This window comes from Stomoxys calcitrans, chromosome 1 (genome assembly GCF_963082655.1).
Source record: "Stomoxys calcitrans chromosome 1, idStoCalc2.1, whole genome shotgun sequence".
NCBI lineage: Eukaryota > Metazoa > Arthropoda > Insecta > Diptera > Muscidae > Stomoxys > Stomoxys calcitrans.
Genome location: NC_081552.1, coordinates 13,509,878 through 13,524,858, shown reverse-complemented (window position 1 = coordinate 13,524,858; position 14,981 = coordinate 13,509,878). Strand labels below are relative to the sequence as shown.

Below are 14,981 nucleotides of genomic sequence, written 5' to 3'. Positions count from 1 at the left end.
TTCCGGCCTCTAGAAGCTCAAGAAGTCAAGTCCCCAGATCTGTTTATATGGCAGCTATATCAAAACATGGATCGATATGGCCCATTTACAATACCAACCGACCTACACTAATAAGAAGTATTTGTGCAAAATTTCAAGCGGCTAGCTTTACTCCTTCGGAAGTTGGCGTGCTTTCGACAGACAGACGGACGGACATGACTAGATCGACATAAAATGTCGCGACGATCAAGAATATATATATACTTTATGGGGTCTCAAACAAATATTTCGAGTAGTTATAAACAGAATGACGAAATTAGTATACCACCCGTCCTATGGTGGAGGGTATAAAAATGTTTTAATTGAATTGAATTGATTTGTTTTTGATTTGATTTGATTTGATTTGAATTTAATTTTATTCAATTTTTTGTGTGTAGATATTAATATTTGATATTGCTTCAATTTATTTACCATACCCTACACCCCTACCGTGGCACAAGCCAAATTAATATATTTGTTTTTAATGTGTTTGTATTATTTGTACCTACGAGCAGTTTTGGTTTTTGCTAAAACCCCCAATGCAAATTGTTTTAGTGTTTTATACAGCAAATGAATTTAATACAAATAAAATGAATTGTTGATATAAATTAAAATTTATTTTAATATTATACTTACTACAATTTTAAGTTAATTTAATGTCACTCTAGCTTTCTATCTATATGTTTAGTTGTATTTTGAATCTTGCGTCGCTTACAATGAATATTCGCTTAATATGGTGGACGGTTATAGCCACTTTGGCTTCTAAAAGACTTTGTGGTTTTAAAACAAAATTTACGAACTTACAATGTGACGAATTCGATAAACCATTTGCCACGTTCAAGACATGTCGACTTAAAGCCCTTTCCCGTCACCAAGTTTCTCTCAATGTGCACGTTCAATTACATCAGGTTCCGGTCAATAACGTAACAGTAAGTAAGCAAATGCTATCAAAGTTGAATTGAGAAAAACACTTTCTCATTGATTGACTATCTTTTATCAGATCAATGCCCAATTATTGAGAAAGGGCTATGACAACGGCTACAAGCCTTTTATGTACAACAACACAGCCGATTTTTGCCAGTTTTTGAAATCATCTTCACGGTATATGTTTTGGAAAATTATATTTTTCAAAATAGTTCGACCGATATCGAATATTAATCACAGCTGTCCGTTTGATGTAAGTGCAATATAAAGAATTACATAACACAATGGCCATACAAAACACATACATTTCTTTTTTTATAATTTCTGTTTTTTTTTTTTTTATCCATCATGATATAATTGTCAAAGATCTTATTTTGGATAGTTCTATGCTTGAGTTAATGCCATTTCCCACAAATGAATACATGGTGCGCCTAAAAGTTGCCGCCTACAATCACTATAAGGCAGAAGTTAGAGTCTATCTCTCAATCTATGACTAAAAACAATAAATATTAAACTTCAATATGTAAATGCGGTAAAAGTGTTGTAATTGAAGTCATGATCATGCACCATTTAAAAGACAATTAAATGTGTTTATAAAGCACTTTGTTTTAATAATTAAAATTATTTTTGATTCAAGCTTTTAGATAATGTTAGTTATACGTACCATTGGTGCATAGTAGTTTTCATACGGTATAAGCTAACATACAAAAATAATAGAAAATAGTATAAAATAAAATAAATTAAATAATAAATAGTATAAAATTAAATACAATAAAATAAATTAAATTAAATTAAATTAAATTAAATTAAATTAAATTAAATTAAATTAAATTAAATTAAATTAAATTAAATTAAATTAAATTAAATTAAATTAAATTAAATTAAATTAAAATAAATTAAATTAAATTAAATTAAATTAAATTAAATTAAATTAAATTAAATTAAATTAAATTAAATTAAATTAAATTAAATTAAATTAAATTAAATTAAACTAAATTAAATTAAATTAAATTAAATTAAATTAAATTAAATTAAATTAAATTAAATTAAATTAAATTAAATTAAATTAAATTAAATTAAATTAAATTAAATTAAATTAAATTAAATTAAATTAAATTAAATTAAATTAAATTAAATTAAATTAAATTAAATTAAATTAAATTAAATTAAATTAAATTAAATTAAATTAAATTAAATTAAATTAAATTAAATTAAATTAAATTAAATTAAATTAAATTAAATTAAATTAAATTAAATTAAATTAAATTAAATTAAATTAAATTAAATTAAATTAAATTAAATTAAATTAAATTAAATTAAATTAAATTAAATTAAATTAAATTAAATTAAATTAAATTAAATTAAATTAAATTAAATTAAATTAAATTAAATTAAATTAAATTAAATTAAATTAAATTAAATTAAATTAAATTAAATTAAATTAAATTAAATTAAATTAAATTAAATTAAATTAAATTAAATTAAATTAAATTAAATTAAATTAAATTAAATTAAATTAAATTAAATTAAATTAAATTAAATTAAATTAAATTAAATTAAATTAAATTAAATTAAATTAAATTAAATTAAATTAAATTAAATTAAATTAAATTAAATTAAATTAAATTAAATTAAATTAAATTAAATTAAATTAAATTAAATTAAATTAAATTAAATTAAATTAAATTAAATTAAATTAAATTAAATTAAATTAAATTAAATTAAATTAAATTAAATTAAATTAAATTAAATTAAATTAAATTAAATTAAATTAAATTAAATTAAATTAAATTAAATTAAATTAAATTAAATTAAATTAAATTAAATTAAATTAAATTAAATTAAATTAAATTAAATTAAATTAAATTAAATTAAATTAAATTAAATTAAATTAAATTAAATTAAATTAAATTAAATTAAATTAAATTAAATTAAATTAAATTAAATTAAATTAAATTAAATTAAATTAAATTAAATTAAATTAAATTAAATTAAATTAAATTAAATTAAATTAAATTAAATTAAATTAAATTAAATTAAATTAAATTAAATTAAATTAAATTAAATTAAATTAAATTAAATTAAATTAAATTAAATTAAATTAAATTAAATTAAATTAAATTAAATTAAATTAAATTAAATTAAATTAAATTAAATTAAATTAAATTAAATTAAATTAAATTAAATTAAATTAAATTAAATTAAATTAAATTAAATTAAATTAAATTAAATTAAATTAAATTAAATTAAATTAAATTAAATTAAATTAAATTAAATTAAATTAAATTAAATTAAATTAAATTAAATTAAATTAAATTAAATTAAATTAAATTAAATTAAATTAAATTAAATTAAATTAAATTAAATTAAATTAAATTAAATTAAATTAAATTAAATTAAATTAAATTAAATTAAATTAAATTAAATTAAATTAAATTAAATTAAATTAAATTAAATTAAATTAAATTAAATTAAATTAAATTAAATTAAATTAAATTAAATTAAATTAAATTAAATTAAATTAAATTAAATTAAATTAAATTAAATTAAATTAAATTAAATTAAATTAAATTAAATTAAATTAAATTAAATTAAATTAAATTAAATTAAATTAAATTAAATTAAATTAAATTAAATTAAATTAAATTAAATTAAATTAAATTAAATTAAATTAAATTAAATTAAATTAAATTAAATTAAATTAAATTAAATTAAATTAAATTAAATTAAATTAAATTAAATTAAATTAAATTAAATTAAATTAAATTAAATTAAATTAAATTAAATTAAATTAAATTAAATTAAATTAAATTAAATTAAATTAAATAAATAAAAGTTTGATACAAATTATGTTGAAACAAAATTATTTTTCTTACAAAATGACTCATATATTAATTTATCCATAGACCTTCGAGTATTTGTTATTCTAAACATATAAATACATACAAGTGTCTGTGTAAATTGGTTGACATATTATTTTATGAGTGCTTAGGCAACAATCATTTTGATTGTGTTTTTAATTAAGACAAATACTGACAACGACAAATAAAAATGTTTTATCATGATAATGTTTTGTCATTAACTTAAGAGGGGAGTCCTTTTAATTATAATCAAGTGGAAAAATTCCATAGCGAAACAGCTAAGATGTACGAGTATATGCGTGGTTATGGAAATTGGAATGGTTTAACATATTAAGAAAAAATCAAATTTAATGTTGACAAAAATTGCTGTCTAAAATTCGGGAGTGAAAGTGGGCCATATCGGTTCTGATTTTGATATAGTTCCCATAAAAAAGTTTCTTTCGATTAGACTTCTTGGGTCCTTAGAAGCCGCAATTGCTAAATGAATTAAAATTGATTACTTTTGAACAAAGTTGAACTTCAAATGGCGCTTAAGAAATTTTTATTCGTTTTTACTTAATGTACATAGATCTAAAATATAATTACATCAAATGAACTTCGTTATGGTTCAACGTTAAATAAATGGAATTAAATTATTCTTTACTCAGTGCATACGATGAACAATCGTGAAAGATATTTTGAACTGAAATCAACACAATTGATGGAATAAAATATCCGAAATATTTACTGTGTGGTAATCCATTTGAAAAAAAATTTGGCAAAATCTGGGTTTCTATTCCGTTCAGATTTAAATAAATGTTTACCAATACGGTAATATGGGGCTCAAAAGAAAGGAGTAGAGTAAAAATTTGCCCAGGAACCGAGCAGGGGCAAACTTTGCATATGTCAATGAGTGGTTTTCGATTCAAGTTGAGTTTATCAACAATAAGGGACGTTTTTTATAGCCGAGTCCGTACGGTATACGGCAGTGCAACACCTTGCATGGTATGGTACCTTGCAAATGTCGCCAGCATTAAGAGGGGATAACCACCGCTTTAAATTTTGTCCGAAGTTCCGTCAGGATTCGAACGCAGGCGTTCGGCGTCATAGGCGGACATAGACTACAGTAGCACGATATCCACATTCACGGCGAAGTATCCCTACCCTAAATAAATATTAGAGAGTTAAAGAGGGCGCAGCGGAGCGGCTCCTGTCCAGCTAGTACACAATATTTTATAGACTGAAAGAAATGAATGTGTTGAGTATAGATACGTTATTTTATTTTCAATCTAATACTTATCATCAAAGGTGTATGTCCGTCTGCAATTAGTAGTATAAAGCGATTAGAACTAATTTCTGCTATGCTACTGCAGCATATTAAATTTCCTCCTGTAAATATATTCTGAGACAAGAATGGAAAACATTATTTTAACAGAAAGAAGAGATGAATATCGTGACTCACTAATTTTACCTTTGTCATTTATTTCATATTTGTGCATTTTGAATTTTTTCTTGCTTCCGTCCACGACATTTCTTGGAAAATGCGTACATCATACTGAGCGTTTCTGCGTCACGGGAATGGTTTGCAAGGTTTTCAGCAGCAATCTGAGTGTGTGTCGCTGACGCCTTTTTGTCGGCGGCACATGCGCATGATGCTTAACTGCACAGCCCAGGTAAGTAGAGGAAAATGTAAAAGACTGATTTCGTTTTTAAATAAGAATTTCTGTAAGTAATAAACCTGTAAAGGTTTCTAAGGGCATTTTATTTAGAGTTTCTTACATGGATCTATTTATACAAAGTGAAGTCACTAATCAAACGTTCTTGTGTTATAATATTCTATGTTTTAAATTATTCGATTATTACATGACTGACAAACAACGTGTTTAAAAAGCACCTTTATAATTGCATTAAGGCCATATTTGGTATTACTGAGACGGAAACTAATTTGAACGATTATTTATTCAAATTGTGGAATATAGGTTTATAGGAAGCGTTGAACTTTATATAATTACATGTTTTTATTTGGTAAATAAAAACGTTGTTTGCTATAGAATTATTGAACTTGTTGAGAAGATACTTGAACTATAATAATGAATGATAATGAACTATATGCCACTAATTACAGCTGAGTAAAACTTTCTAAAAATGTTGCTTTTTTTCCATGTTTTTATCAAAATTTAACCAAATTAGATTAAAATTGCTAACTCATTTAGAATAAGTGTTTTACTTTATTTTATGCGGACCATTTTACTGCGTGTAGTGTTCTGTTACGACTTCAAACAACTGTGTCAAGTACGGACCAAATGGGTTTATAATTTAATATCATTTTGAGTCACCGGAAAGCGCAATTGGTTTCCGATTTGCATGTGATATTTTGCTATGACTTTCAACATCCACAGTGAGTTTTGTCAAAATCGGTCTATTACCTGATGTAGCTTCTATATGAACCAATCTCCCGATTAGTCTTCTACAGTACCTTAAAATTGCAATTTTCGCCTGATTTCACAGAAATTTGGTACGTAAGGGGAAACATGCCTTTCAACTAAGTTTATTTATGTACATTTTTAGCAGAATCCGTGGTGGTAGGTTCCCAAGATACCATCCGGCTTCACTTGCTTCTATACAATTTTCTGATATAATTCGTTAGGTTATTACGATAACATAAAGAAAATTCTTTAAAATTCTTTAAAATTTTCTTTATCCATTGTATGTATATGAAGATGAATTCCCCTGAGGTGTAGAAAAACTTTCTTGCCTTTTTTCATCAACTTAAAAAAAATTATTGACATTTCTTTATCTGGGCAAATAAAGGTTTCACAAAATTGAATTTTTTACACATGTGTACTGTGTAAACATGTATGCGGCTGAATAATACCAAAGCAAATTAACGCACACAGAATCACAACACAACACATCTAAACTCAACACAAGTAATAAAAAAAGTCACAAGGAATTGAATTTTGTTGTTTTGCCAGCTTAATAATATTTATTTATTGGGTTTTGGATATGTATTTAAGACAATCTAAGCATCATTTGAATGCCACCTACAAAACAGAAACAGAAAGTAAAAACGTGTTAGGTTCGGCCGTGACGAACTTTGGATACCCACCACCATGGATAAAATAACCATCCTCTTTTATAACAACTCTGCTACCGTGTCCATTGGGCAACAAACCTGCTCTTTATGGGGCTAAGTCCCGAAATTGAAAGATCGGTCTGTATGGCAACTATATCTAAATATATTCTGATCTGGACCATATGCTAGTCGGATGACGCACAGTGGGATGCAAAAAAAATAATTGGAAATAAGTCTGCCATTTTGGAACGGATAGAGATGTCTTCATGAAGTTTCACACGGTTATAGCTGAGGTATTATCTAGTTTATGTGCAAAATTTCAGGGCCCTAGAAGTCCCAAGGGCCCATTGGAGGGCCTTCAAAGTCGGTCGCCCTACAAAATTTTATTGGGGTTGGGAAAATCACACTTATGGTCTGATTTCTTTAAATTTTTTGGATTATCAGAGGTTACAGACATGTCCTTGGGATTACCTGGAACATTTACGAGAATGGAACCGTTGGAAGTGTTGAAAATCAATATTTCTTGTCTCTTGGGGTTCTTCTGTGAGAATGAGGATATTTTAAACATCTATTGTTATCTTCGCAACCTTTGCCATCAGCGTGTAGGGACCGATGGATTTTACAGGCCTTTAACCTGTATTAATCCAAAAAATTTAAAGAATTTAATCTACATTTTAGATCTGGTTTCCAACACAGACGATTACTTTATTGAAATCAAATAATTTAGAGTTACATTTTTCATAATTAAAAAATAGAACTGCCTTCGATACTCCTTTACGTTCAAAGGTACCTCACGTCATGTCTGAGTTTGGTATCCCTGCAGAAATAATAAGACACTGCAGGATGACATTTGCTGATACGCGTTCCTCAATAAGAATAGGAAGGAATCTCTCCGAACCATTTAATACCAAACGAGGTTTCAGACAAGGAGACAGCCTATCGTGTGATCTCTATAATATCCTGGTGGAGAAGATTATACGAGATTTCAGATGTGAATAGAACACATGCTACTCGCCTATGCCGACGACATCGATATCATAGGTCGGTCACCAGAAGTAGTAACTGCAGTCTTTGAAAGAATCGAAAGAGAATCAGTGGAAATGGGTCTGGCAGTAAATGGAGATAATACGAAATGGATGGTTTCCACTCCCAAAAAGCCTTGCACAACCGAGCAGATAAAGAACATGGAAAAAGTTGGGAACCACAACTTTGAGATAGTCTGTAACTCTATCTACCTCGGCGCCGCCGTAACCCAAACGAATGACACCAGTTTTAAGATAAAGCGAAGAATAATACTGGCAAACAGATGCTACTTTGGACTAAGTAAGCAGCTTAGAAACAAGGCCGTCTCTCGACAGACGAAGACTACACTTTACAATACACTGATACTACCCGTGTTGTTCTATGGTTCTGAAGCATGGGTACTTGTGGAAGCAGATGAGGCAGTGCTTGGAGTATTTGAGAGAAAGATTCTTCGTAAAATATATGGACCAGTTTGCGTTAACGGAGAATATAGGCGACGTATCAACCACGAGCTGTATGAACTGTATGACGACGATAGCATAGTTACACGCATCGAAATACAACGGCTGCGTTGGCTAGGTCATGTTGTCAGAATGGATGAAGAAGCTCCAGCAAAGAAGTCTTTTGAAGGCAAACACGGTGGTACACGCAAACCGGGAAAGATCAAGTTGTGGGAGACACAAAATATGTTATAAAGTTGGGGGTCTCAGCTTTGCGTTTTGAGAAGGGGTTTCGCATTTTTTTTTGTTGAAAAACGCCAATATTGTACTTCACAGATCTCCTATTAGAGTTAACACAATTTATAACAAGTAAAAGCGTGCTAAGTTCGACCGTGTCGAACCGTACAAAAATTGCGGCTAGTAAGGGCTCAATAAGTCAAATCGGGATATCGGTTTATATGGGAGCTATATGAGGTTATAGACCTATTTGAACCCTACTTGGCACAGTTATTGGAAGTCACAACAGAACATAACGTGCAAAATACTAGCCAAATTGGAAAAAGTTGCGGCTTCCAGAGGCCTAAAACTCAAATCGGGAGATCGGCCAATATGACAGCTATATCTAAATATAGTCCGATCTGAACCCTATTTGAGTCGGATGTCTGGAGACTTAAAACAATTCACTTATTTCAAATTTCAGCGAAATCGGATAATAATTGCAGCTTTTATGAGCTCAAGACCTTTAATCGGCAAATCGGTCTATATGGTAGCTATATCTAAATACAAAGATAATCGAGAGATCGGTTTATATGGGAGCTATATCAGGTTATAAGCCGATTCGGAGCACTTTTGTTAGAAGTTATAACAGAGCACTACATGCGGAATTTCAGCCAACTCAAACAAAAATTGCTGCTTCCAGGGGCTCAGGAATTCAAATCGGGAGACCGGTTTATATGGGAGCTATATTTAAATCTTTTGCAATCCCCAACGACCTTCATCAATAGTAAGTATCTGTGCAAAATTTCAAGCGGCTAGCTTTACGCGTTCAAACGCTATCGTGATTTCGAACGACGGACGGACGGACAGGGCTAAATTGACTAAGAAAGTCGAGACGATCAAGAATATATACACTTTACGGGGTCTTAGACAAATATTTCAAGGTGTTACAAACGGAATGACTATATTAGCATGCCCCCATCCTATGGTGGTGGGTATAAAATTGAAAAGCAACGCTAAATCCTTCAATATGTAGACACATTCATGGCAATAAGAACCGTTGGAATATTCTTACATTTACACATACAAGGATGGCAATGGTGTTTTTTGTTATGCCACACCATGTACTCACCCACAAGTGAGTTAACCTACAACAACCATCAATTCCTTGAAATCCCTTCCTGATAGACAGACACCAATGAAATGTGTAACTCCTAGGCAAGAAGGCATAGGACATCTTTCTCCTTTGCCATCAAGTGTACACTCATGTGTGCGGCAGAGAGAAAACAAAGAAACATTCTGTTGTATTTAATTCGGCCTATTATTTCCTGGTATTCATTCGCTTGGGTATTTGGTATGGGCTTTGCAATGTAAATACACTCGCATTTTAATGTATGAGTTTAAGGACCCTGGGGTGTATAGGTCCCATTTCTATGAAATAAGCCAAGAAAAAACCGAAAATAAAAATTCTAAAATTATTTCCCTTAAGAAAATTTGTTTAGAAAATTTCATCAAAATTGAATTTCTATAAAAAAATTTTTACAAATTTCTTTTTTTATTGACAAATATTTTCAAATTTTATATCCACCACCATAGGATGGCGGTATACTAATCTAGTCTAGTCACCTAAAAATATTGAGCTGCGAATTGTCTGATCTGGGATTTGTGTTATGACTTCCAGCATCCATGCCGAGTATGATTCGAATCGGTCTTTAAACAGTATAGCCAATATCAAAATTGATCCACGGATTTGACTTCTTAAGCGCCTCGAAGCCTCAATTTTCAACCGATTTGGATGAAATTTGGAACAAAAATTTGAGTTATGCCATGTATAATCCGAATCAATAAACAGATATAGCCCCCATATATACCCCGGATTTTACTTCTTGAGCCCCTAGAAGCCTGAACTTTCATCCGATTTGTCTGAAATTTGGAACTAGGACTTGAGTTATGACTTTCAAGCCAAGTATGACCTAAATCGGGATATAAAAAGACATAGCCTTTATATAAACCCATCCCCGGATTTTAATTCTTAAGTCCATAGAAGCCTAAAGTTTTACCTGGTTTGGCTGAAATTTGGCCCAAAGCCCTATTTTATGATTTGCAGCATCAGTGCTAAGTTTTATCCAAATCGGTCAATATGGAAATAAAGGCCTACCTAAGTACCGATATCCGGATATGACTTCTTAAGACCAAAATAATTTACATACCAATTCAGGTTATAAGGTTAAATTTTTAGTGGAATCCATGGTGATGGGTACCCAAGATTCGGCTCTATAGAAAATTTCAAAAAATTTTACATTTCAATAGACAATTTTGTTGAAATTTTATTTTGTAGAATTTGCAGAATTCTACAAAAATCATTTGTAGAATTATAGAATTTTGTAATTAGTATACCCCCCATAAGATGGGGGGTATACTAATTTCGTCATTCTGATTGTAACTACTCGAAATGTTCGTCTGAGACCCCATAAAGTATATATATTCTTGATGGTCGCGACATTTTATGTCGATCTCCTGCGCAGTTTGGGTTCAGAAAGGAACATAGTGCAGTCCACCAAAATTATGCAAAATTATTTTGGACTTCTTGGAATCAAGATCTTTTATTGTAACCGTAAACCAATCCCGATCATGAATACAGGCTTACCCCAAGGATCAGTGCTATCTCCCTGGCTCTATTCCATCTACACTGCTGACTTTAAACCGCCTTCTTTCGTGAAAACAGCATACTACGCAGATGATACGGCGTTAATAACTAAAGGGTGATTTTTTTGAGGTTAGGATTTTCATGCATTAGTATTTGACAGATCACGTGGGATTTCAGACATGGTGTCAAAGAGAAAGATGCTCAGTATGCTTTGACATTTCATCATGAATAGACTTACTAACGAGCAACGCTTGCAAATCATTGAATTTTATTACCAAAATCAGTGTTCGGTTCGAAATGTGTTCAAATTTTGACAAATTTTGTTCAGCGATGAGGCTCATTTCTGGTTGAATGGCTACGTAAATAAGCAAAATTGCCGCATTTGGAGTGAAGAGCAACCAGAAGCCGTTCAAGAACTGCCCATGCATCCCGAAAAATGCACTGTTTGGTGTGGTTTGTACGCTGGTGGAATCATTGGACCGTATTTTTTCAAAGATGCTGTTGGACGCAACGTTACGGTGAATGAACACATTTCGAACCGAACACTGATTTTGGTAATAAAATTCAATGATTTGCAAGCGTTGCTCGTTAGTAAGTCTATTCATGATGAAATGTCAAAGCATACTGAGCATCTTTCTCTTTGACACCATGTCTGAAATCCCACGTGATCTGTCAAATACTAATGCATGAAAATCCTAACCTCAAAAAAATCACCCTTTACAAGCAAGTTAACAACTGCACTTTTTAAAAAAATGGAAACCGGGTTGCTGGCTTGTAATAAATACTTTTCAAAATGGAAAATTAAGATTAACCCGAATAAAACCCAGGCCATTATTTTTCCTTTTAACAAGTCTCCTAAAAGATTGCCTATCAGAAAACTTAACTTCGGTACTGAAAGAATTGATATTGCTGACAGCGTTAAATATTTGGGAGTTACGCTCGATAAAAAACTTAACTTTGGAAAGCACATCGATGAAGTCTGCAAAAAAAACATTAAGAACGATTCGTTCACTATGGCCTTTAATCCACAAGAAGTCCACACTCAACTATGCTAACAAAAATCTTTTATTCAAGAGTGTAATAAGGCCCTCTCTTACTTACGGATGTCCTGTTTGGTATAGGACTGCAAAATCACACTGGAAAAAACTTCAAATTTTGCAAAACAAATGTTTAAAAATCATAAAAAGGAGGCACTGGAGGTACTCTACGGCGCTACTTCATGACGAAACTGGATACATTTGTCGATAGACTTAATGATAATTATTTCAACAAAGTAAAATATTCGACTTATCAATTGATAAGGTCATGCAACGAATTAACATAAATTTACGGTCTTTTCTTATTTCTCCCTTTTAATCATCACATGGAAATCGTATGCTTACCTTGAGTATTTTTATTATATTTTTGAGTATGTATATATTTTCTTCCAATTGTGTGAATTTCATAGAAAGGTTTTTCCCCTTTATTTTTCCTTTAAACTCATTATCTTAACTGTGCTTTTGTAATTTAATATCTTTAATCCTAAGTCTTATATGCAGTAATATCCAAAAGATAAGATCTCATAACTCTGCTTTGTAAATATGAACATAATAATGAACCAATAAAGATGAAATTGAAAATTGATTATGTTGATCTAGCCATGTCCGTCTGTCCGTCCGTCCGTCTGTCTGTCGAAAGCACGCTTACTTCCGAAGGAGTAAAGCTAGCCGCTTGAAATTTTGCATAAATACTTCCTATCAGTGTAGGTCGGTTGGTATTGTAAATGGGCCATATAGGTCCATGTTTTGATATAGCTGCCATATAAACCGATCTTGGGTCTTGACATCTTGAGCCTCTAGAGTGCGCAATTCTTATCCGATTGGGATGAAATTTTGCACAACGTGTTTTGTTATAATATGCAACAACTGTGCCAAGTATGGTTCAAATCGGTTTATAACCTGATATAGCAGCCATATAAACCGATCTTGGGTCTTGACTTCTTGAGCCTCTAGAGTGCGCAATTCTTATCCGATTGGAATGAAATTTTGCACGACGTGTTTTGTTATTATATCCAACAACTGTGCCAAGTATGGTTCAAATCGGTCTATAACCTTATATAGCTGTCATATTAACCGATCTTGGGTATTGACTTCTTGAGCCTCTAGAGGGCGCAATTCTTGTCCACCTGATATAGCTGTCATATAAACAGATCTGGGGACTTGACTTCTTGAGCTTCTAGAGGGCTCAATTTCTATCCGATTTGGCTGAAATTTCGCAAGACGTTTTTTATTGTTACTTTCAACAACTATGTCAAATAAAGTACAAGTCGGGTCATAAACTGATATAGCTGCCATATAAACCGATCTGGGATCTTGACTTTTTGAGCGTCTAGAGGTCGCAATTATTATCCGATTTGCCTGAAATTTTGTACGACGGATTCTCTCATGACCATTAACATACGTGTTTATTATGGTCTGAATCGGTCTATAGCCCGATATAGCTTCCATATAAATCGATCTCTCTATTTTACTTCTTGAGCCCACAAAGGGCGCAATTCATATTCGAATTGGCTGACATTTTACACAGGTCTCCAACATATAATTTAATTGTGGTCCAAACCGGACCATATCTTAATATCGCTCTAATAGCAGAGCAAATCTTTTCTTATATCCTGTTATGCCTAAGAAGAGATGCCGGGAAAAGAACTCGACAAATGCGATCCATGGTGGAGGGTATAAAAGATTCGGCCCGGCCGAACTTAGCACGCTTTTACTTGTTTCTGCCTAAAAGAGGAACTGTCCAAACAAGATAAGATTCCGCTCAGACGAATTTGTTATGCTTTTACTTTAATTGCAATTTTTTTTCTTCAAACATTTATCCTTGTAGATGAGGATTAACAACAAGCTATCGTTACACTCTGTTATACGCTCCAGCTCGAGCATATAGCAGTACTTAACATTTGCATGATTTTCAACAGTTGCTTGTAAGCAAATATTCATAAACGAATAAATATTTAAAGAAAAACAGAACAACAACCTAAAGAACTGAGGAAGAAGAGGCAAAAAACGTAGAAAATAAACAGGCAGGCAAACCATTGTTTTTGTTGAGAATTGTCAAGAAAGGTAAATCTGCGGAGACATTAATAGCACGGTTAATATTGCAGGATTGTTCTTCAAGGTAAAACCGATTATACTTTGATGGTAAAAAGAATTTAGTTACAATATATTTTGACAACATTTTCTAAAACTAAAATTTGGAAAAAAAACATTTTGAGATATACAGAAGCACTGGAGAACCTTACTTTTTTGGAAGTCACTAAAAACAAATGTACTTCAGTTATTGTATCAATTCCTATTATACCCAAAACCTAAGGATGGGGGTATACTAATCTAGCCAAAGGATGGGGATATACTAATCTAGCCATTACGTTTGTAATACCTCAAAATATTCGTCAGAGACTCCATAAAGTATATATATTCTTGATGTCTCGACGTTCTGAATCGATCTAGCCATTTCCGTCCGTTCGTTTGTCGAAATCACGATAGCGGTCGAAGACAAACAAATTCCGCACCGGTGCTTTATATTGATGTAGGTCCGTGGGGATTGCAAATGGACCGTATAGATAAAGCTTCTATATAAACCGATCTCCAGATTTGAGCCCCTGGAATCCGCAATTTATTTCCGATTTGGATGAAATTGGGCATGTCGTGTTCTGCTGGGACTTCCCACAACTGTGCCTAGTACGGTTCGAATCGGTCTATAATCCAATATAGCTCTCATATAAACCGATCTCCCTATTTGACTTCTTGAGCCCTTAC

At 30.7% G+C, this 14,981-nt stretch overlaps 1 protein-coding gene across 1 annotated transcript in view; it reads left to right on the top strand.

The window, feature by feature from the left end:
• Positions 1–734: 734 nt before the first annotated feature.
• Positions 735–14,981, top strand: part of LOC106095155 (uncharacterized) — a 67,795-nt gene continuing 53,548 nt past the window's right edge. Inside the window, exons 1-2 of the mRNA XM_059364397.1 lie at positions 735–947; positions 1,019–1,195. Coding sequence (XP_059220380.1) covers positions 735–947; positions 1,019–1,195 — 390 coding nt within the window. The remainder of the gene's footprint in view (positions 948–1,018; positions 1,196–14,981) is intronic.